Raw genomic sequence first — 24,463 nt, 5'->3', positions numbered from 1 at the left:
GGTGAGCGCTGTATTACACTGCGCTGGAAAAGCTCTGCCGAAACCCGGGATCGAACCAGGGACCTTTAGATCTTCAGTCTAACGCTCTCCCAACTGAGCTATTTCGGCTTACATCACAATTACGTTCATGGTACATGTCACATATAAAGAAATAGTGAACAGTGTTGTGGGTCGTGAAAGCAAATTACGGCAAATATGTTGATCTTGAAAAGAACTTATGGATCTTTCATGGGAAGTGCACACTTACGGAGGAAAGAATATATAGAAATGTCTACATAAATACATGAAAATGATAAATACATGCTGAAATAGCCTAATACACAAATAAATGTATTAAACAATAGAATACAGCTATATACGTACAAAATAGAGTGCGCCAGTGATGACGTTTTTCAACGCGGAAATTAGCGTCACTGTGGTTCCCTCGTCAGAAAGCCGATGGGATTGGTTTGAGAGAAATATGATGTTTGCATCTGACAATGATAACATATTGCATTATACAACACTTGTAGATAAGTATAATTTAAATTGCTGTCATTGAGGATTTAGTAAAGTGATACACAGGTCCCAGGGTCAGTGACTTTATCTAGCTACTATGGACAAAGCATATTCTAAATTTATAAAGTGGCCTGTTGCCCCAAAAGTTAAAGAAACTCATTTTAAGATTATTCATAAGATTTATCCAACAGCTGTACCTTCTGTGGTAAAAATGAACAAACTTTAGAACACGTTCTCTCTATGCCCTGTGTCCCAAAAAGTTTGGACTGACATAAAAAAAAATTGGTTATCGCTGAAGATGAATGATACCAACATTTGACATCTCTCACATCCTTTTTTTATGGATAATCTGTATTCATCTGTCTCTGACATAATAAACATAATTTAAGTTTTAGGTAAATATTATATTCATTGGAGTAAGTGGAGAAATACCAAACCCTCCTTTAACTGGTTTATAAATGACTTTAAGCTGTTTTTCTTCTTACTGAAAAAAAAAGGTTTCTCGCAGGACAGCAAGAGAGTTAAGTGTCGATTTTTCTAAATTTTTGCTGTTTTGAATTATGACTCGTGTTGGATTTCGATATCGTTTGCTTTCCTTTGACAAATTTGTTATGCCTGCTTTTCTTCTTCTTCATTTATCAAATAATTTTTTACAATTCTTATTTTTATATATTTATATCTCCCCCCTAGCTTATTAAATTCTATTTTGTTATATTATTATTAGTATGGGATGTTGTATGTTTAAAACTTTTGTATGGTCTTCTAATGTTTTAAAGTTTCAAGTTGCTCTCAAAAACAAAAAAACAAAGGATATGGAATGGAATTCAACTTTGACTGAAAAATCCTTCCACCAGATTAAAAACACACATTACCTGACATTACCTAGACAGAGCCATGATCTGTTTGGAGACCAGTGACAAGGAAAACGTGCATATTTAGGAAAAAAAAAAATCATCAGTAAGTATCACATTATGAGTGTTTTTCAATATGGTCAAATGATTTTTGAGTCAAAATTGAAACAACAAAGATATGATAGCTTATGTTGTGATATGGCATACCTGGCCCTATGACTCCAATAGAACTGGCACCAAAGTGTGGCTCCTCCAATACTGTCACTGATGAATGACCTTTCCTTCTTTAATAGTTTCCTTGGTTTAGGACTCATTCCTGGAGCACTCTTTAAATGCTGGAATAGGCCCTAAATAGCGAAACAAATAACCTCCTATTATACTGGCATACAGACACAGACATTTATTTATTTATTTATTTATGTCCTGTTAATTAGGCTAAAGGAATATTTCACTGCCCTGCCTTGAATTTGCGAAGAAAACTACAATATATATGTTGTTGTCCACTACAGGCATGTAAGAATCACACAGTTCCATCCATCCATCCATCCATCCATTTTCATCTGCTTATGCGGGGCCAGGTTGGGGGGGCAGCAGGCTGGGCAGCAGCATCCATCCATCCATCCAGATCAGATATATAATCCTCAATGTTTGCAGGCTCACCAGTTGGACATGTACAGAGGGCCTCTAATAGGAGATACCCAGAGGTGGATGCTGATTAGATGCCCAAATCACCTCAGCTGGCCCCCTTCAAAGCAGCACCTCTGCTCCAAACAAATTCATTCATATTCATTGTGGTATTCATTATTTTATGAAGTATTATGTCATGGCCCGTACGGGGATCGAACCCGCGACCTTGGCGTTATTAGCACCACGCTCTAACCAACTGAGCTAACCGGCCGTTGGTTGTCATCAATTGTGACGTCATCAGAAGCGTAAATGAAAGTGGTGGTTAGTGGTTATCATAGGCCAGACTTTCACAAAGTGGGAGCATGGTGTTTTAGGAGTGCCAGGAGAAAAAAGCTGAATGAATCTAATTTATGAAAAAACACAAACTGAATAAGAGTGAAACTAGCAGGGCTTTAAGTTAAGATTCAAGTCAGTAACATCCATTGAGACAACGAAGCAACCATGGCAACTGAGTAGACCTTATGGATCTTTCATGGGAAATACAAACTTTTGGAGGACAAAAAATATAAAATAAAGAAACGTCTAAATAAGTGTATAAATAAATACTGACAAAAGATCACATAAAAACATGCTGAAATAATACATACATAAGTAAACAAACAAATATATAAATAGGCTTAAACAGAATGCTCCAGTGATGACATTATGGAAGTTGGCATCGCCCTCGTTTTTCCATTGTTTTTTGGATTATTGCAAAAAAGCAGCAGGATGATCTTCACAAATGAACTTTGTACTTTGTTTGCGACCCTGCTTCTGGCTCCCTGCCTAACACGGGCAGTACAAATTGACATATATTCATCATTTTGTGGGTGAAGTTTTCTTTGTAGTACCTCATCTCTTTTTTGTGTTTCTGTCAATTTGGAAAACTTATCTCATGGCCCGTACGGGGATCGAACCCGCGACCTTGGCGTTATTAGCACCACGCTCTAACCAACTGAGCTAACCGGCCCTGTCAGCGCTCAATTGTGACGTCATCAGAAGCGTAAATGAAACAGAAAGTATCACGGAGCAGACGGAGAAAGCGACTCTTCACTGTCGGTAAGGTTTCAGTGTTTTATACTTCAAATGTTTTGTACTTTGATAGATATGCATGAAAAACGTAATGCTTTATTTCTGAAACACACGGACTGTGGTTATCATAGGCCAGTCTTTCATACAGTGGGAGCACGAGAAAAAAAACTTAGGAGTGCCATATGAAAAGCTGAATGAATCTGATTTATGAAGGAACACAAACTGAATAATAGTGAAACTAGCAGGGCTTTAAGATTCAAATTAGTAACCTCCATTGAGGCAACAAAGCAACATGTAGGGTAGATGGACAGACTTATGACAGGGAAGCAAAAACAGATGATTCACTGATCAAACAATTAAATCAGTAAGTATGAGGAAGCAACAACGGAAACAAGGTAGGGCGAGTTCATTTATAAAGCTCCTCTCAACAACAACAAGGCTAATCAGAGTGCTTCAAGTGAAACAGTAAAATACATGTTAAATACAGAAAACCTTTGAGCTGACTGAATGGCTTTATTGCCTGTGTTACACCCTGATTACATGTCCTCTAACATGATGCTACATCTCTGTTTTAACTTCCCACAGTACTGCAGATATTTGTGGGGCTGAAACAACATCCTCTATCAGCCACATCCCTGAATCAGGATGTCAGTGCAGTTCTCTGGCTGGGAGGTGGTGGACGATGGTGCCTCCTTTCCTGGCGTGGAGCTGAAATCCTCCCAGAAACCCCAAAACCGAGGCGTCTACATTATGTACCATGGCACCAGCATTGCCAGCGCACGGCTCATCATTGCCAGTGGTTTTAAACAGTCAACAGGTGGCATGCTGGGAAGGGGCGTGTATGTCAGTCGTGACAAGAAAAAGGCGTGTCATTATCCACTGAACAGCAACACTTCTGACCGCGTGGTCCTTGAGTTGCACGTGCGTGTGGGCCGTGTCAAGCGCATCGACCAGGACAACCATCCTCTGCAGTACACCTGGCATGCGCATGGCTACGACACTGCCTGGGTGCCCCCAAGGTGTGGCCTCAAAGCTGTGCGCAGCGGCCTTGAGGAGGATTGTGTGTTTGACCCCAAAAGAGTGAAGGTGGTCGGCATTGCGAATGCACCAAACGGCAACATCCTTAAAGAGCTTCAGCAGCTTCTGTCAAAGAAATCCAAAAGACATGGAGGACGAGGAGGTGATGGTGCTCCAGATGTGTGTGCAGTGTGCAAGAGGAAGACCCAGCAGGGTGCTCCACATGTCAAGCAACGGTGCTGGGAGTGTGGGCAAAACATCTGCATCCTCATGTCCAAGCATTTCTGTCCAGCCAAACCCAGACAGGGGGGAGATGATGTAGATACAGATTAGAATAGCAAATCTAAATTCAGGGTGTAATCAGGCTGTGGAAACTGGACTCATACTGTCAATAATTTTCTTCTATAAAGTAGTGTTTGCAATTTGTAATAGGTGCTGGACATGTTTTGGGGATCTCCCACTCATTAATGGACATCATTTATAGACAACTGTAGCTCTTATTCTCACTGCATGACTTTTATATTCTCTGATCAGCATGCATTATGATCACGTGCTATGCAGAATGATTTTCCTGTCTGACAATGGACATCAGTTATTTTATATGTGACTGAAATGTCTTCAGTTTATTGAATACAATGAAACAGAACTCATGTAAATAAATGTCACTGTTATCAGACCCATAATGCCTTTATATTTCATTATTCCATATTAGTGAAGAGAATCTAAAAAGCCTATTTAGCAGCCTTCACATAAACACACAGCTTCGTGACTTCATACTTTCCCTGTTACAAAATCCACGGCAGTGAAGAGTAGAGATGCGAATAAAACATTTATTTTTGCATGTCCCAGGGGGGCATGTTGTGGTGAAAACTAAACAGCCAGGTGAGACTATATTCAATGTCTTATTCACGTGCTACAGAGAGACAGATGTGCCGACTGCTGTTTCAAGTCTAACTGAAGATATGAGGAGAGGCTGGAATATCAAATAGACTTTTTCTTCCCAGACTGATACAAAAATACAGTTTTCCACTTCACATGACACAAACTTGTGCTGTTCATTTCAAAGAGCAGAGCGACGGGAGTAAGATAATCTAACAGCCTTGTTGTGACACCACTACTGTATGTATTATACAAGAAGGAAAAAGGATACAGCTACTCACGGCACACTCCCATCGGGGTTTTCACTTGGCCTTGCTCGCCACGTTAGACCAGATTAAGCTGCTTGGAGGCTTCTGGGCACACACACCCTCCTCCCCTTCTCTGTGCATGTAATACAGTATTCCTCTTCTGGAAGACTACCCCAAGTTTGCTGTGGATTAATATGATTAAACACAAACTAATTTGGGAATGTTCATCATGTAATCACAACATCCTCTGAGATACTCTCCTAAAGTTAGATTTAGACTCAGGGCCAGGTAAAATCAGACCAGCACCTACCTTAAAGTCCTTATCATGTCAGTTGATATTAAGCTTCTGTGTGTTATTCCCTGACAAAGTTATAGGTGATCATATTTTTGGCAGTCCCCTCGGGGGTGGCTATTACCCAGTTTATAATCCAGCCTCCTTCTAACTCAGGTATCTCACATTAGACTATTAGATGATAGTCCAACCTCTACTCTTTATCAAAACAAAAACAGCTTACATATGAAGTATACTACTCTTTCATCTTTAAGGGGAATTATTTGCCATATGTCAGTGATAGCATAAGAGATACATGAAGATATCTCATTGACAGCACAAGGGATACATGAAGGATGGTGACAAAAACGCTCATTGGCCCGTACGGGGATCGAACCCGCGACCTTGGCGTTATTAGCACCACGCTCTAACCAACTGAGCTAACCGGCCATGCTGCCATGACGCAAAATTAGCAATTTGAATATGTAAATACACGGTATGACTCATGTTTCAATATAGTTTGCATTTTCATTCTGATGAATAGAAAGTGAAAGTTATTGAAATTAAAGCGACTACTCGCTGACGGTAAGGTTTGTCTACTTTGTCTACTAACTAGTTGACGTTAAGTCATAAGTTTAAACGGCATTATAGCTCACTAGATTTACAGTAAATGATCAGTAAGTGAATGTTACACTTTACATTACCTGTGAGGTAAAATATGAGAGTTAAAGTCAGAGAGCTTCCATACATTGGAAGTGTCCGATTTTCGCTAACGTAGCATTTCAAGGTAAAAACGTCACTTCTCGCAAGAGCTTGTTTTTCTGCAATAAAACTAATTTTCGTTCATTTTAGTGATAGTCTAAGTTACTGAACGCTACCTAACGTCGCATTAATATAGTAGCATTAATCGTTTTTACTTAGCCTACACACACACAGCTTGGTTAGCTCCTGCTATCTAAAGACTACTGGCTAGTCTATTACAGCTGCCGTTCACGGCAAGTTTAAAATCGGATTTTACCCTTCTTCCGGACCCTCACTAGTCGTCCAGGCTGGTAGTTTGCTGAGACTAGCATTTTGATATCAAGGCCACAAAACTCTGAAATTGTCCACCTGAGTAGATTAGGCTAGCTAGCACATTTCCTGTTATTAATATTTAGGAAAACTTTCCCTTTTAATGTCTGATTTGTACTTTTGTGATTTGTATTTTTTGTGTAGGCTATTATTTCCTTTTGTTCCATGTTTGCCTCTGTACACACTATTTTCCATTTTTTAAATGTTTAGTTTTCTTATTTTTATGCACTTTGTGAAGTGCTTTGAAACATTGTTTAGATAAGTGCTATACAAATATAATAATTATTATTATATTATGAAATGTATATTATGTAATATAAATGTAATGAAAATCAGTTTGTTACTGAGACAATTATATAATTAAATTATAGTTACTAATCAAAATGTTGATGATTACAAAGGGGTTATATTTGAATGTATTATTTTCAGTAAGAAAGCTTATTTAACATTCATTGTGGTGCTTCACCATTCAGGAATGCCTTCTTTTGCCATGTCCTATGTGTGGACATATTTCAGCTTTATTGCCTTGTTTAAAACATTTGTTAGAAAATGAATCAAAAAATAATGACAGGTAAAACATTATGTTACTTTGATGAAGTAAGTAAAATAGTTGCATTATCTATTACATTTTTAACAGTAGTAATCTGTATGTAAGCTTCTTGACATGGGGGACAAGCACATGATGACACCATGTCCACCACAGAGTTAAAGCTACATCCAGTATTTTCTTAAATATTTATCATGAAAAGTGACACCCATTCACTCTTGAATCTGTTCTAACATGATGCTATTTTTGTTTTCATTCCTCACAGAGCTGCTGCGCTTTAACAGCATCTCTTGATAAAGAAAGATGTCGCTGCCCTTCTACGGCTGGGAGGTGACCTATGACGATGACTCTCCTCGTGTGGAGCTGAGGGAAGCTCAGGCGCCGAAAGACCGTAGTGTCTACACCATGTACCATGGCACCAGTGTTGCAAATGCACGGCTTATCATTGCCAATGGCTTTCAACAGTCATCAGGTGGCATGTTGGGAAAGGGCGTGTATGTCAGTCGTGATAGGAAAAAGGCAGAACGTTATCCGTTGCGCAATAACCCTTCAGACCGCGTGGTCCTTGAGTTAGGTGTGCGCGTGGGCCGTGTCAAGCGCATTGACAAGGACAACCATCCTATGCAGTACACCTGGAGCACGCAGGGCTACGACACGGCTTGGGTGCCCCCCAACTGTGGCATGAAAGCCGTGCCCAGCGGCCTAGAGGAGGACTGTGTGTTTGACCCTAAGAGAGTGAAGGTCGTGGGCATTGCAAAGGCTCCAGACACTGTACTGAAAGAGCTTGAGCAACTTGTGGCGAATAGTAAAAGAAATCCCAGCGAAGGATCTGGTGACACTGTGGACGTGTGTTCACTGTGTAAGAGAAAGACCCAGCAGAGTTCTCCACACATCAAGCAAGCGTGTTGGGGCTGTGGGCAAAACATCTGCTCTCTCATGACCAAGCATGTATGTCGAACCGGCCACTGAGAGGGTGTCAGAGCCTGAGAAACAGTGCTATTGAGAAACACGTGGTGGAGGAAGAGTGGAGGGACAACCCAAGCCTAAGTTAACCAAAGAGTAAAAATGTTTAGCTCAGGTTTTTAATCATACTTTTGAAAAAGGACTCTTTCTACAAATAAATAACTGTAATTGGTGCAACATGTTACAGTAGTTACTGCCAAACATATCTCGAGGATCTCTGTATGTTATCTGCAAAATCCTTTGTTTTAATCAAGTACTGTTTCTACTGAAGTTCACTAAAATGATCTAATTTACACTCCATTTCATGTTGACAGATCAGCATGTGTTAAGATGATGTGCAATCACGATGAGACAATCTTTTTGTATTGAGCGAGATGCCTTTATTGCAGCCTCAAGGTGGACACTGTTTACCATATGTGAAGTCAGTTTGAAATAATGTATGAAAATGCTCATGATTTTGATTTGTGAATTGATTTCCTGAACACTGTATCATGTAAAATCAAAGAATCATGTAAAGCCAATAAATATTATGATATCAGACACATCATATCCAGTCTGGTGTGATTTCATATTTAGCGAAGAGACCCAGTAAACCTTTGGATAAACCCGCTGAGCTGCATGATTTCATAGCGATAAAGTTGTGGACTTGATGAATTCAAGCTGAAGAAGAGGCAAGCAGTGAATTAAACTCCAGCAGTCTTTGATCTCCATTCATTTTGGCATGGTGCAAAAGGACCTGTGAAAAAGAAGAGAAAATATGTTCACCATTTAAGATGTAGTTGAAGTATAACAACACAAAAGTATGTCTGTTTCAGTTTCACTATTAATGTGCTATGGCTGTTTCCACTGAAGCCTCAGTTGGACACAGGCGCTTCAACTGAATATATATCACCACATAAATGATTCGATCAGGTGCCAGTGCAGGTATGAGGCAGCTGTGTGCTCACATTCATTAGTTCCTCATCGTTTTTTGCATGCAAGTGTCTGAGGAGGTACCAGCTGGCCACCTGCACCACTGTCACTGGGAAGTCTTGGGCGTATGCCACCCTCTCCAACAAACGCCTTGTTTCCCTGCAGAGGACACACACAAATGGGCAAATATATAACATGAGCCTCATTTCCTGTAAACCAAAATACTTTCCAGTTCATGTTCGGGTTGTTTCATACACCCAGGCTACATGTGGGAGTGGAATTTGTGAATAAATGAGCAGAAAAACATGTTATGAATATTCCTAATCGTGCTGCCTGTGCTGATGTAAGTAGCACTGGCTCTTTTGAAAACATATGGCATTGGATAGCTGCTGACCTGGCTTGATGTCTAGCTGGCATAGTGCACTTCTGCTGCTCTGAACCTTTAGTATTCTCTCTTTTTTCCAATATATATGATAAAATGAAACTTGTCTGTGGCATAAAAGGGCCTTTGATATGGTGATTATGCTTGGCACAGGGGAGTTCCTGCAGCATCTCTCAAGGAATTTAGCCAGTTCATGATTGGCATATTTGTTCAACTCAGCTCTCGCTGATAAATGCAGCATTCTCATTAAGCGTCCTGGCAGGCCTGTGTGGTACTGACAGAAGGCTATTATGTCAGGGCAAAACTTTGCTTTGTAAATTGCTGTGCAGTTTTAAAAGTACCAACATCTTGACACGACAGATGGAGGCATAACTCTGAAGTTTCAGGAAACTTATGATTCATTTAATCACCTCTGATGATAAATTTCACTTCCACCGCCAATGGGAGAGAATTATTGCATATCCACGCAGTGCAACACACACCTGCAACTGTGCACGTACTTCTTACATACTACCTGCTGCAGTGAAAACGGAACACATTGAGAAACACTGACCTAGCACCCATCTTGGTCACATATTGGAGCAGACCCTGGAAAAGCTGGGCCATAGGGGATGAACCCAGCTTCAAGACCTCAGTGGTGGCTTCTTGGATCATGTTTTTCCAGTCGTCTCCTGGGACACCAGCCTGAAAGGTCAGATCACACAGGGTTAGGGATAAAACTACGTGAAAAATGTAACCTCATGCAGCAACATTTTCTTAACTTATTTTTAATTTTCTGTCAAGTGGAAAAAATGATAGAAGTCAATACCAGATGCACCACACGTTCAAAACCATCCAAATATGCTCTTGGCCAGGTGTGCTGAATGATGGATCCCACTTGATCATGAATTGGAGGAGAGTGGCCCAAGGTTTGTTATTAGCATGTAGGTAACGCCACCTGCACATTACATAAGGGCAGGTGTTGTGCTGTGTGCAAATACTCTGGCACATGCCCAAGAATTGGAGCGATGCCACCAAAAAACACAATGTAAGAAGAAATTCAGCTGTTGTGAAATTGACGTACTGTTTAATAAACACAGCGTCAGTACGGGTGTTGCAGAAAAATCATAAACCCAGCAACGGCAAAACATTTGTGATGTCGTAAATGCTGTGTCAGCACAGGGACACACAGTAAACTTAAATTAAAAGAAAATGATTTGACATGAAAATGGAAGCAAAAAAAGAAAATGCACTGCCCCAGACAAGCGCTCTATGATATGACAACCAGAGGAGGGCAGGAGGAGATGGCAGTCTCGTAAGTAGACATAAGAATCTGAGCAATAATTGGAAAGGTGGCACTGGCAGCTGAACAGTCAGATGCTCCACTTGACAGCAGTGCCAGTCAAGGTGAATCAGTTTCTAAAGCCCCCAGCACAGACAGTGATCTGCTGCCAGGCACATCAGGGACTAAAACCTCCACCAGCAATGCATTTATAGATATATCAGTAGGTGAAGGTCCATAGTGTAATAACAAAATAGGAACAAATAATTTGCCTACTGTCTGCTTTCAGAGGAGTTTGCAATATGTAAAATAAAAAAGAACTGTATTTAACTATGTGATGTACTGTTCTGTGAGCAGTGGAATAAAAAAAACACATCCCCTGCAGAAGAATCACAAAGGCTGCTTCGTGTCTTATTTGTATTTCCACTTGGCCTTGGCTGCTGATCCTATAATTCCATCTTTGTCATCTGCTGACAGGGATGTCGACAGGAGCTGCCCCTGGGTTTGCGTGTGCGTACTAACATGCAAGTCTTCCTGTCATTATTCAAAAACACTTCTTGTCTTTATTGCTAAAACAGTAATCCTGGCACAACCAGTGCTACCATCCTTACATAGAGCTAATTTTAACCTCTATTGTGCAATGCCATTATATTTATACTGTCTAAAATGTTCTTATTCGTGACCACAGCATTGCAGCAAAGAGATATCAAATTTAGTACAGCTATTACAGCACACCTATCACATTTTGGAACTAGACTCATGTTACATCCTACGCAGAAACTCACCATACAAGGTCCCAGGGCAAGCAGGGCTAGTCGGAGCAGGCTGGATACCTGGCTGCTGTGCAGGCCGAGCTGTGAGGCCAGCTGCAGACTCTGCTTGTAAGCCATGACTGCCTGGACCAGGAGGCCCTGGCTACGATACACCTCAGCCAGCCACTGAGAGAAGGAGAGGAGAAGAGTGATTGGAAAACGAGAATGAGTGGGAGTAGAGGTGAGAATATGGGATTTACAAAGGGATGGGTGGGAGAGAAAATACGAGAGGTGAAGGAAGAGGGTCATAGAGGAGATTGTTTGAGGCAGTGTGAGATAAAGATTAGAGGAAGAGATGAAAGACGGAGGTAAACATGATGTGATTATTTTTCATGAGTCACTCGAGAGTTTACATTGTGTCAGCGCTGACAAATAATCTACCGCCTCTCACTTCAAGTTGGTGCAAATATCAAACTATGGGTACAAAAATGCTTTTATGTTCAGCTAGTAATGACACAATGACTTCTCAATACAATATTCTTGTCGTAACAGGAATGAAGCTAAAGCTGTACTTATTACATGCAGCAACAATGAATGGTCTTTGACACTGTGATGTTGCTGAACATTTTAACTTGTTTATACTCAAACATCTCAGTTCATTAACCACGGCCACAATCTGACAATATGTTTACGGCTGTAAAGAGAGAGCCTGGCATCTTTCTTGCTTCTCCCCTGCTGGTAGCAGCCATTTGATGTTAAGTGCAGCCATATGAGGTCTCAAACAAGGCACAGAAATGGTCTTCATTAGGCCAGTGTTTCAGTGGAAGTGAGACAAAATGGCTATTTGTGGTGAGGAGAGCACAGATTTTATCATTTCAATTACCTCAACACTTAACAAGTGATCACCTGAGACTGAGACAATTAATATTTTCAAGCCCCGCTATGTAATTGAGTTGGTTAGGGTCAGTTATTTTTGCTGCATATACACACCAATCAGCTACCATATTTAAACCACTGACAGGTGAAATGAAAAAACATCTTGTTACAATGCGATGTTCTGCTGTGAAAAACCGTGGGTCCTGGCATTCACGTGGATGCCACTTGACACACAGCACCCATCCTAACATAGTTGCAAACCGAGCACACCCCCTCATGGCAATGGTCATTTCCCCTCCTAAGGAAAGGCCACGCAGGGGAAGGAAACAAAGAGCTGAAGTCATCAACCTGGCCTTCAAATTCACAAGATCCAAATCTGTTTGAGTATACTTGATCAGATTGATGATCCATGTTATTCACATGGCCTCCAATTTCAGAAGATACCAACCTGATTGAGCATCTGTGGGACGTGCCTGTACCTGGCATGTCTGTGGATGGGCTTGAGGGATGTGGCAAGTCTGGGTCAGACTGAGCTCTGAGTGTGGCTTGGCACATTGTGTTGCTGAGGGTGGGGTCACTGCCATCAGGAAGTGCCTTTGCTACGAGGGAGTGTACTTGGTCACTACCAATGTCTGGGTGCTGCATGCAAAGTGGCATCCACATAAATGCCAGCACCTGTCAGTAGTTTTAATGTTGTGATTGTTGGGTGAATGTATGTGTGAACAATGTAGTACAGCACTGTTCAAACTGTTGCACTTTTAGCTGGTGCCCGAAATTTAACAGTAATAGCTTGTCATTAAGTCACTGCAATACAAAGTAAACTATTGACACGACTGAGTGTCCACTCACGTGCCAAGCGCCAAGGTTGGTGGGGTTCATAATCACAGTGTTGCTTAGTTGCTCCAGCACAGAGTCTGGGAGGACAGCACCACCATCGGCCACAAGGAGGCGCTGACACTGTACCTGCCTCAGCGACAGCATCACTGCTGGGTGTTCTGGAGAAACATTCAGCACCTGAGACAAACAATGGAAAGAAGAGGCCCCACATGTACACTGTGTTACTCCATCTATGTTGTCGTTAGTCTAAAAAAAGTCTTAACCTTTCAACAGTGAAGTAAATCAGATAATAATATTGACACTGTCTGTGAAAGCATGTCCCACCTGTGAGCAAAGAGCTTCTGCCTGCTCCAGCTGTCCCCCCAGCATGAGACCAGTAACTGCCTGTTGTAGCACCCAACCCTCTAGACTCTGAGCTAGAGGACGCTCTATCTCCTCCACATTATGCACTGGGATACAAAAAGGTGTCTATTATACACTCACACACACAAAATAATTATCACCAAAAAACACACAGACACACCAATGCACACACCTTTCTCAGACACCACCGACATGAGGGTTTGCTCCAGGCCTTGTCTACAGGGAGCAGAGCCTGAAAGATAACAGGAGGTGTTTTCTGTGTGACAGGCAGCCATTAATCCTGCCCATGTTGCCGGATCATCTGAAAGTGGAGGGAAGAGAGGAGACTCAGATTACTAGGACATTTCAAAGTATTCCTTTAATAGTAGGTGTAAGGTAGGTTTATATTTATTAAATAGGAATAAACATAAACAAGGCAGGTAGTTGAATGTGTGTGTGTGTGTGTGTGTGTGTGTACCAGGACAAAGCAACACAGCTCTCTGCATAGTCTTCAGTGCATTCCTGTGACTGTCCTCTCCAGAGTGTCTTCCACCAGCCAGCTGGTTCACGCCACTGTACAACAGCGCCCTCTGCAGGACACAAGTTAGATCAGCACAGTTTCATATGACATGGTGGCCAAGATACCAAAGTCAGTATTGTACCGTAGAAATATATTTTGGATGCTGACACATCAACAGTGTGAGATATATTAAACACTACAGAGTCTGAAATAATATAATTTAGTGTTGAGTTTATTTTATAATGGCAATGAGGTTAAAGAGAGTGTAAAACCACAAACAGAACACAACATAAAATTACACAAAGTCGTGTCAAGATAAATATTCAGTCACTCCTTTACCTTTCCTTGGGTCATACTGGAGAGACAGGCAACGTGACCAGCCACCGCTCCACCCTGAAATACACAGCAGACAAAACCATGGACCATGAGCCCTAACACTGTCCAGCTGCACTATGGCAAAAGTGCATGCTCTGTTAAATGCGTGTGTGTATAACAGAGTTCCTGGGTTTGTACTTGGGATGTGTGTGTAATGTTTGTGTATGTATTAAGTCTTACATTTGCCTTCTTGGGATAATATTGTGGTACCAGCCTGGACAGCAGAGCCCACAGAGATGGGTTTCCAGGATTGCTGTATATAAGGTAGAGAAATAAGACAAAGCCTTTGTAGAAGAGGACTTTGCAGTCCTCCACAGAAAGCACTTAAAACGAAGTGCAAAAGCCGAAGTAAATCTGGCCTTAGAGTCAAAAGTGCAGTTTGCTCACACTTATGTATGATTGTCCTTTTTAAAAGGTTATTGTAGGGCCATGCATGTCAGCATGGTACTTTACCTGTGTATAGCTCGGGAAGCCTCTCTTTGCACCGCGCTGTAGTTACCCTGCAGGGCGAGCAAGGCGCAGGTGAGTAGACATCGCTGTTCTATAACATTCCCAGAGGCTGAACCTTGCTTTAGCAGCTCAGTCAGGGCAGCAGCAGCTAGTGTAGCATCCCTGTGCACCAATCCCAGGGCACATAGACACAGCAGAGACTCTGAGATTGGCTCCTTTAACATCGAGCTGTGGAGGCAAAAAGCAGACAGATGAAATACCTTTTAACTTACAAGCAAGTAGAGTAAAAGTGTTATTACATATTATAATCATGTGGTAATGGAGCTGACGGTGATTTCATTTAAAAAAAAAAAAAAAAAAAGACATATAAACAACTGGTATGATCCAAACAACAGTGTGTGGACTAACCATTTAAACAGCAGAGTCTTGGCTGAGTCTAGGTTACCCTGCCGGTGCTGAAGCAACGCCAGAGCTGTCAAGATGTAAGCCTTGTCCTTCTCACTGGAAGCCACAGCTAAGGCACGTTCATAGGCTGCAGTGCACACAAAACAATTTTGTCAAGGTCACTCTGGTATGTAAACACATACACAGTCTCTGATTTCAGTGTGTCCCCCAGTCCTCACCGCTGATGCTCTCTGGGATAAGTCCTGCCCTGCAGTAGGCCAGAGCCAGCCCAGCCAAATCACTGAGCTCCTGCAGTGGAGTGGAATTATAAACACGCACTGCCTCCTCTGACTGGCCTACGGTGCTGCAAAAGACACAGTGGGGCGTGCAAAGAATGGATTTTATGGTATTTTGTTAGCATTTTCAAAGATGTTTAAACTGCATAGTAATAAGACAGCTGGGTGTTACCACAAGGCACGGCCATAGCTGCCCAGAGCAAAAGCCAGCTCTTCTGTCGAGGACATGGACTGAAGCAGATCAACAGCTCTGAGGAAACAGAATTATAACTGATAAAGGTAATTTGTATACATAAATGTACCAAACTGTGGTTCTTATACATCTTTTGTCTCTTAATCTTTTCTTGGTACACTGTCTCAGCCTTTAAAGTCGAGTTAAAGTTAAAGCAAGTGTGATTCAGACAGACACCTTCTGTACGCCTGTAAGGCCTGCCTCTTCAGCTGCAGATGCTCATTCAGGTAGCCAAGCATGATGAAGGCATCAGGGTCAGACTGGATCCTCTCTGAGAGGGAGGCACAAGAAACTTCATGTCACACAACATCCGTCTATGACACGTGACCCAAATACAACCCGAGGGATGTGCAAATCCTGCATGCACACATCAACACACAAACAGATGCTGTACCTGTGTACTTGCTGAGTGCCACCTGAGCAGCAGAGATGGCATTCATCTGTACTATGTTGTAGCGGTACAGCTCAGAGTCTCTGTTGCTCTTATCCAGCAGGGTGGAACATACCCAGTAGGCATAACCTTTCACTCCCTCCATCTGCCAGGGGAAAGATGAGAGGTAGAGAGATGTAGGTGAAGAAGGAGAAAAGGCAGAGGAAGGCAAGGAATACACATTGTTTCATTGTGGTATCACCCCTAATTACTTTCTAGTAGTAGCGAAAGGCTTATAGCTGAAAAGTTAGCAGAGTGACAGAGAAAGTTGAAGCAAAGATTAAACTGTTATTAGTCAGCTAATGAGTGGGTATTACAAAAGCAACCCTCAGGGGTTTTGGGAGGTCACGCACATGTGTGTTGAGTTCAGTGGTGTGCCTGAAAAGATCCATGGTGTCATAGCTTCCCACTCTCTCTGCTATCAGCGCCTGACAGGAGGACAAAAGGGACAAAACTATCATTTAGGGTCAGAGACAGACACTCATTAAGTCTTATGAATACTAGCACGCTATGCAATTTCTCAACCTTGTAATTTATATTTCAAGTACCAACCAACAGAATCAAATTAAAATCAGGCAAGTGTTTCTTACCAAACACTGAAGCTGAATCCTTGCATTGCTAATTGAAATTTATATATAACTGATTTCAAAAGAAATATAAGAAATGGCTTCTTCTCTGTACTCATTTTACATCTCATTAAAATCATCATGATGCCTCTCACCCAGCTTTCATGTCTATTCCTTACCATTTTCCATCCCAGCTAAACCCATGTTTTGTCACACATACATGTAAATACAGCACAGGAAGTATAAATGCAATAATAGTGTATAAAGTGCAATAAAGAAGCCAACCCTCGGACGCTGAATTATTGCCAAATGTTCATTTACTTGACAACATCAATTACAGTGACCTTTAAACATGGTCTTATTATGATGTCTTACCTGTCCGATCCAGCAGTTGACATAAAGCGGCTCCAGTGACTGGGCAATCTTGAAGGCCTCGTGTGCAAGCTAAGAAAAGAAGACCAGGCTTTAACAAAGAAAATGTCGGCCAACTATGATGAAAACGACAAAACAAAACAACTGATAAAAACACACCTCTATATTGTCCTTCTTCAAATACAAGGTACCAAGGTTGGTCCAAGCAACAACATTCTGTAATAAAATATTAAAAAGAATCAAATAAGAACATCAAAATATTCTCTGCGAATACTACTCATCGCCAGAACAAATGTGTACTACATACATTTGGTTCAACTTGTATGGACTTGATGAAGCAATGCTGAGCCAGAGCGAAGTTCTCAAGACCTGATGTAACAAAAAAAATAAATAAATAAATAAATAAAAAAAAAAAGACAATATAAAATTGCAAGTATTAATCAGAGAAAAAATGTTGCATCTACATACACAGTTATGTGGTTAAAAGTGCTATTGAGCGTGATTATTTATTTCTGTCATGTCTTAGGACTAACTCAAAGTGCTAAACATGTGTCTGTTTATCAGGCATGGCAACATCTGAAAGATTACAGCTTTTTAGGTTAAACAGAACCTTGATCCAATATCTGTAGCTTACCTGAACCAATTCAAATTGTACTGAATTGTATTTACAAGGGTGTTGTAAACCTCAGTGTTTTCCTACTCTTTTTTATGGACCAATAAAATATTGATGGGTCAAGTACAGATTTACCAACCAATCAATGTGTCCATCAGATAGGGTAGACTGCTATTATTCACAAGAATGCGGTAGCATTTTATTACCTTTGCTCATAGAAACCACTCCCAGGGCGTTCCAGTAGCTGTGGTTCCCACTGTCCATCATGATAGCCTTTTTTAAACACTGAAAAGAAAAAAATTCTTAAAAGACCACCTCTGGGAGGGAACAATACAAAACTCCAGGATTGTGTGAATTACCTGCTGGGCCTTCTCCAGGAGATGAGATGGAGAGTTCTGGTCTCCATCTGTAGGGCAGGTCAGGCTCGACTGGCGGTAATAGTTGAGTCCTAGGTCATACCAAAGGCTGGGGACCTCAGACATCAGCTTCAAAGCTCGGGCATAACATCTGCAAACAAAAACATGTGCTGAATATTTAGTGTTTAGATTCTATGCTTGGCCAACAGGAGCAGACACTGAACCTAAGGGCCATAAAAAGACCACTACGCTATCAAAAATGTGTGAATTGACAGAGTAGCACCAGTAGGAAGCTCAGAAAATGTTTACGCCAGTTTGTGGTCGTACCTCTCACCAACTTTAAGTAGCTGGACCTGGTTCAGTGTGTGGCTCTGGATGTTGGGGTCTAAACCAGCCAGGGGGGCGGGCACTAGAACCTGGACTCTGTTTGGAGACACGGTGCTGACGGCAGTACATGCATCTCCCAGCAGCTTCCACAGACAGGACAGATCTGGACGCAGCTCTACAGCTCTGAAGAACACAAAAAATGTGAAAGGATAGATCAAAGAAACTGCAAAGAGTCTGTGTGATAAATGAATCACACACAAAAAATTGTTTCATTTTAAGATTTGCAAATTAAACTACTGTCTAGTCATTACCTGAAGAGGTTTTGTATGGCTTGCTGAATGAGGTCGATGGCTCCCCCATCTCTACAGTCTTCCATTAAACTTTTTGCCAGAGACAGCTGGCACTCCCCAAGACCTAAACAACAGATCACACTGATCACATTCAGGTATATGACTCAGACATATGCCACCAAAAGCATACTATTGAAACAAGCACCTACCTTTAAGAGCAGGAACATAGTCCTGCTGTGCCGTGATCTGCAAATACTCTGCAACCGCCTCTTTGAACTTGCCCAGGGTCTGTTTGATAGCAGCAGCCTGGTAGACACTGTAGATGGAGGAGGGCTGAAGCTGATGGGCCTTACCAAAGGCCTTCAGAGCTGCTGTGAAGCTCCGGCGGTTTAAGTAGGCCTCGCCTAAACACTCCCAACATACCCAGTCCTCTGGGTCTGCTCTCAGCGCTGCCTGCAGGCTGTAAACATAAATTAAATGGTCAGTAATAATGATAATACATAAGGTATACATTTAGCTACTGAGATTTGAAACTCTTACTCAGCTACAGCTTGCTGATGCTCTCCGACCTTCAGGTAATATAGCCCTCGTCTCATCCAAGCCCATTTAGCTGAGCCTGGAGTGGCTTTCTCAATCACTGACTGAAGTATTGCTAAGGCAGTTTCCTGTGGTGTTTAGGGAAGGAGAATAAAAGGGGAGAATAGAGGTAAGAGGAGCATGGGGAGGGTCAAGACAAATAAGAAAGGCCTCTGTAAGGAGACACTATCACTGTTCGCCAAAATATCTGCTTACCATATCATTGTGCTCCATACTGAGATCCACTGAGGCAGCTCCAGACTCAGTATCATCGTTGTCTATCTCAAAGGCCTTCTTATAGCAACCCCGTGCCCGGCCAAGATCCTTTGCCACCTCACGGTAATAATGTCCGAGGTAGCGGAATACACAACCAAGGTGTGGGTCTAACTTTGCAGCCTGAAATGGACAAATGAAAGTTTCAAACTAAGGTGCCATCAGCACTACACCTCACTTCTGGAAATAAAAATCATATTGTGACATTTCACAAGTTTATTTGTGCACACGTTAAGTCCTTTAACACTAACCTGTCATAGACTGGACCATGACTATTTTGAGATTAAATGAGTTTTTAAAATTAACACATAGCAAAATAAAATTCCCTTCACCTGCCAAAAGTTACAAGATTTCAATAATAATTGTACTAACCTTGAGCAAATGTGTATGAGCTTTGCTTCTGTCTTTACGGGTCTCTTCTCCCATGTCCCAGTAGAGTCGTCCCAGCAAGAAATAATACTCTCCACAATCTGGGCTCTGGCTAACTGCCTTTAGGAAACTAAACAACAGTAGAGCAAGAGAGAAGAGTTAATCTAGGACAACTAAACCTTTTTGCACAATACAAATGGTTTGTTTGATCTTACCTAGAAATGACATGCCACAGATTAAAAACACGCGAAAAAAAAAAATAGAGTTCTTACCTCTCTTCTGCCAGCTGCTGCTGACCCTGAGCTAGTTGTGCCAGTCCTCTCAGTTCGAACCCCTGGGCTAGGTTAGGGTTTGAGACCACCAGTTCTGATGACAACTACAGAAGACACAATAGTTTAATATGCATATACGTATCTACCCTGTGTCTAATACAAGATAATACAATATATAAATATATATTGGGTGGCTGTGGCTCGGAGGTCGTTCACTAATCGGAAGATCAGCAGTTGGATAGGTATCCTTGGGCAAGATATGGAACCCAAAATTGCTCCAAATGGCTGTTCCATCGGGTTGTGAGTGTGTATGACCGAGGAGCAGGTGATACCTTATATAGTAGCCTCGGCCACCAGTGTGTAAATGGGTGAAAGTGACATGTAGTGTAAAAGCAATTTCATCTCAAGCTGTTATCATAGAGTGTTCAATTCTGTAAATTGCTCAAATTTACAAAGTTAATCTGACTTCTTTGCAGACAGACTCCAGTAGGTAAAAGCTTTTCAACCTTAAGTGCTTCATCAGTCTGTCCCTTGTTGAGGTGTGCACGTCCTTGAAGGGCTAATATCACTGGGTCTTTTTCAGAAACTGGGATCTGAAAAATGGAGAAAAACAGCAAACATAGATACGCCATTACTTTGATATGATGTAGTGCATGTCCAAGGTTACAACTGCAAAATATCTTCATACAAAACCCAGGCTAACGATCGCACTTTTAACTGCTGAATTACTTAGCACCCAGTAATCTAAAAAGACACTTCAAAGGTATGATACATACAAAAATCCAATAAACAGAGTATAAGTAAATCACATTACCTGTGAAAATGTCTCCAAAGCCTGGTCTGCAGCCTTCTCTCCTCCACTCCTGACCAAAGCCTCTAGCTTCAGCTTCAGCAGTTTGACCCTCAGCTCCTTGTCTCCAGAAGCACACACGGTCAGACCTAACAGCACCAGGGACACAGTGAAGATCATTATCAGCTTCAGGGACTAAAGATATCTAAAGATAGCTTAAATAGTTTTTAATAAACTCTTGATGAAGTCTGATTGGACATATTCTTTAGGACTAGCTGGATCAGTAATTACACCTGTATAACATAGTGATAGACAATAGACCAAACATACCTTGAGAGCATGATACAGCACTGTCTGCGTATCTCTGCATTTTAAACTGAGCTTCAGCCAGGCTGCACCATCCTGTGCTGGAGCTCATTTTCTTCAACCCTAACAAAACAGAAGAGACAAGTTGTGTGTAGTTACCACAAAAATTCTACATTCCAGAGATGTAACGGAGTGCATTTGTCAGTATCAAGTGTTCAGGTGGGTTTCACTTTAAAAGTATACTATACAGGATTGACACTTATTGATTATAAACACACTCGCCAGCAAAAGTGGAAGTAAACGCCAACCCCAGATTCACTTTCATTTGGCGTTTCAGTTTGCTATATTAGCGTTTTTTTCCCTGCACTTTGTCTCTTGGATGGATATGCTGTGTACAGTCTAGCACCTTTTAATAAAGCCCCAACTTCCCCTGAGTGCTGTGGGGGTACACATTCATAAATATCCCAAACACAGAAAATAAGAAATACACTGCCACACACTTTTAGTGGGTCATATGTGATGACTGAAAGGGATTACTTCTATATGTGTCTATACCTTGTCTTTTAATAAAACCCTCCATAGTATGTCTTTAAGAACAGAATCCATTTTTTGTTTAAACTAACCTTGTGCAAGGTTCTTAATAGCATCTTTAAACCTTCCTTCTTGCAGTGCTTTGGTTCCCAGTCCCAAGTGACCTAATCCACTGTTAGGAGCCAGATCCAGGAGACGGGAGAAACAGCTGACTGCATCCTCATCCTGAACACCTTTGAATAAACATAACATGTGCAAAGAGTGAGACTGAATGCAACAGCCAATGATTCATCTAGTGTCTGAAAAAGACATCTAATGCATTTTACTGAACAAAACTCTTGAGTATCTGTAAATGAATCATTTAATGAGCATGATTACAGTATCTTACCTGTTTTGAGGTAGTGTGAACACAGAACCTCAAGAGGATAACTTTGGTTGGGGTAGTGGGACAGCATGGACTCACATGCCTCTTTCATTTTGGCTTCTTCTTGTGGCAGCTACAGTAAGAGGAGATTCACGATGAGCAGGTGATTTGGTAACAACTGTACAGGGTCGAGTATGAAGTGGCCTATTTATGAACATTTATACATTCTAGTTGTCCTTGAATTTATGTGGTGATGACACAGACATAAAATAAAGTGCACTTACTTTAGAAAGACATTTGATATAGTCAGCTGAGGCCTTCTTATGCTCCTCTCCTGGTACAGGATCCATGAGAACCATGGCCTTCTCAAATGCTGTGATTAACTGAACACAAACACATAAACAGTAATCAAAGAGAGATATGTACACTACAAACAGCATTAAGAAAATTAGGATCTTTGTATTTGTCAGCCAGTGGCAGATACTGGAGGTTCTGACTTCCACATGGTAAACCTATGATAAGTTCTGACTTTAACCTTTTAGGGCTGTGAGACTGGATGGGACAGGCCTTTATGTGTCGCAAAGTGTTTATACACAAGACACACAGGTTGCTAAAATTTAAGTCCACATTTGCAGGAGTCTTACATGCTGCTGAGTTTCATTGTCCTGCTCTCCCTCATTATGGCAGTCTGACAAGAGTTGGGTCATCTGTAGCCACAGTTGCAGTAACTCTTTCTTGTCCACAGCCTCTTCCTCCTTCACCTGGATGAGCTGCAGCCAAACCTTTGCCAACTATGTGCAAACATACAAATTCAATCAAATGTGTAAAAAAAGAAAAATATGTTTTTTTTTTCATTGAATGCAACTGATTTGAAATGACATACCTTTAAATATTCCTTTTCAGACTGATAGATCTCGGACAGCTTATTGATCATCTCATAACATTTATTTTTGTCAGAGCTGTTAAGAGAGAACATAATGAGAATTAAAAACATCACAAATCAAATATGTTAATAGCCAAAACTTCAGAATATTTCAAATAAATCAGGAGTTGGGAACAATCAAATATGAGTTAAATCATAACAACCTCCTCTACAGTCATAAGAAACATCCTAAAGAGGTTTTTCATATGCTACCTTGCATACAGCTCAACAAGCTTCTGGTAGATGTTCGGCAGCTCAGCTTTGAAATCCCACTGATCAGTCTTCTCATAAAGATTTGCCAAGCCCTTAAAAAAACACACACAGTTCATAATTACCCCACCTGGGGAGAGCGGAAGGATAATATGACATATCAAAACAACACATCAGTAACTTCCAGGGAAAATTTACTTGGTTTAATTAAGTTATACAAATCACTAAATGAATTTCTCTCAGTCTGCAAGATTGTTTAAAGCCTGGAAGGCCCTGCAAGCTCTAAACACCACATCATTTCCAACCTTACCTGCCATGCCAGCAGCTGCTCAGGCTCCAGCTCCACAGCCTTTTTATAGGCCGTCTGTGCCTGATCTGGTTGCTCCAGTTCACTGGCTGCCAAGCCGATGAATACCCATGCATTATAATTGTTCTTCTCTAGTTTCAAAACAGCCTTAAAGCACAGTAAAAAGAGCAAAGTTAGCACCACGATTTCTTGAAACAGATGCATATCAATGTAAATACCTCACTTAATCTACTGTAGCATGTGAGCCTTAGATACTTTACCTTGCAGTGTTTTAGGGCCTCTTTGAACTCCTTGTTTTTGATGGCCTCTCTGGCACTTTTCAGTGCTGTTTTCACTTCTTTACTAGACATCCTGTAATAATCTAAGAGAAACAAAGACACAGACAAGACACTGCCAAATCACAAATCCAAAATAGCTGTAAGCCATTTACCGTTTGTTGGTTGAACTTGCAGCATAGTTACAAGGCGTTCATATGAATGAAGTAAGGAGCTAATACACAATTTACTTACAATAAACAACAGTTTCAGTGAAAACTTGCTATGCTTACAGAGTAGCGGTGATGTACATGATTAAAAAGTTGACAAATAACTTAACAGTAAACAGAGTTCACCAGGCCATAGAGGTTATGTTTGCAGTTTTAGCTAGCTAACAATAATGTAGCATTAGCCGTTAGCTAGTCAGAGCCTCTAAACTATGCTATTACTTTAAATAAGAGCTGGTTTCAAACCTTATTTGACACATGTCAGGTTATTTATTCAGTTGGTTGAGCTGTTACTCTCGCAGGTAACGTTATTGCTAATGAAAACAAATGTTGGGGACACCCACTGTTTACGTTGACAGCTTGCTCTGCTCCCTTTAGATGACACGGAAGTGAAAGCGAAGCCGCCACACCTCCTTTGGATTTTCAAAATAAAATCAGTTGCCCGT

General features: G+C 41.2%; 2 protein-coding genes and 4 non-coding genes across 8 annotated transcripts; 1 reads left to right on the top strand and 5 right to left on the bottom strand.

Annotated features, from left to right (window-relative positions):
* Window positions 1–35: 35 nt before the first annotated feature.
* On the bottom strand, window positions 36–108 carry trnaf-gaa (transfer RNA phenylalanine (anticodon GAA)). The gene has a single exon. It is a non-coding gene; the product is annotated as a tRNA-Phe (tRNA).
* A 2,065-nt stretch (window positions 109–2,173) lies between these two features.
* Window positions 2,174–2,247, bottom strand: trnai-aau (transfer RNA isoleucine (anticodon AAU)). Its single transcript has one exon. It is a non-coding gene; the product is annotated as a tRNA-Ile (tRNA).
* Window positions 2,248–2,911: 664 nt separating this feature from the next.
* Window positions 2,912–2,985, bottom strand: trnai-aau (transfer RNA isoleucine (anticodon AAU)). The gene has a single exon. It is a non-coding gene; the product is annotated as a tRNA-Ile (tRNA).
* LOC125890521 (uncharacterized) lies at window positions 2,981–8,590 on the top strand. The gene is made up of 3 exons (XM_049579196.1): window positions 2,981–3,074; window positions 3,633–4,390; window positions 7,380–8,590. The coding sequence occupies exons 2-3, from the start codon at window positions 3,693–3,695 to the stop codon at window positions 8,047–8,049; spliced, it is 1,368 nt and encodes a 455-aa protein (XP_049435153.1). The 5' UTR covers window positions 2,981–3,074; window positions 3,633–3,692; the 3' UTR covers window positions 8,050–8,590.
* trnai-aau (transfer RNA isoleucine (anticodon AAU)) lies at window positions 5,839–5,912 on the bottom strand. Its single transcript has one exon. It is a non-coding gene; the product is annotated as a tRNA-Ile (tRNA).
* ttc37 (tetratricopeptide repeat domain 37) lies at window positions 8,465–24,394 on the bottom strand. Of its 3 annotated transcripts, none has more exons than XM_049579949.1 (41): window positions 24,362–24,394; window positions 23,797–23,897; window positions 23,540–23,683; window positions 23,233–23,324; window positions 22,981–23,056; window positions 22,742–22,888; window positions 22,382–22,480; window positions 22,122–22,230; window positions 21,826–21,966; window positions 21,227–21,325; window positions 20,921–21,045; window positions 20,613–20,699; window positions 20,107–20,210; window positions 19,838–19,964; window positions 19,409–19,588; window positions 19,157–19,281; window positions 18,826–19,076; window positions 18,638–18,740; window positions 18,327–18,509; window positions 18,003–18,150; window positions 17,850–17,928; window positions 17,338–17,399; window positions 17,190–17,246; window positions 17,034–17,102; window positions 16,446–16,520; window positions 16,057–16,198; window positions 15,840–15,933; window positions 15,603–15,680; window positions 15,374–15,498; window positions 15,159–15,282; window positions 14,754–14,978; window positions 14,481–14,553; window positions 14,265–14,318; window positions 13,884–13,995; window positions 13,599–13,727; window positions 13,388–13,512; window positions 13,076–13,240; window positions 11,384–11,536; window positions 9,891–10,021; window positions 8,991–9,114; window positions 8,465–8,779 (listed from the first exon to the last, which is right to left on the bottom strand). In XM_049579949.1, exons 2-41 carry the CDS (start codon window positions 23,884–23,886, stop codon window positions 8,699–8,701), a joined length of 4,707 nt encoding a protein of 1,568 aa, XP_049435906.1. In that variant the 5' UTR covers window positions 23,887–23,897; window positions 24,362–24,394; the 3' UTR covers window positions 8,465–8,698. The 3 variants fall into 3 exon arrangements, with proteins under 3 accessions (XP_049435906.1, XP_049435907.1, XP_049435908.1); XM_049579950.1 differs by having other exon boundaries at window positions 24,264–24,387; XM_049579951.1 differs by lacking the exons at window positions 8,465–8,779; window positions 8,991–9,114; window positions 9,891–10,021 and adding an exon at window positions 10,038–10,274.
* Between the last annotated feature and the right edge of the window lie 69 nt (window positions 24,395–24,463).

This window comes from Epinephelus fuscoguttatus, linkage group LG6, assembly GCF_011397635.1.
Source record: "Epinephelus fuscoguttatus linkage group LG6, E.fuscoguttatus.final_Chr_v1".
Classification (NCBI taxonomy): Eukaryota; Metazoa; Chordata; class Actinopteri; order Perciformes; family Serranidae; genus Epinephelus; species Epinephelus fuscoguttatus.
This window is presented reverse-complemented; position numbering and strand designations above follow the sequence as displayed.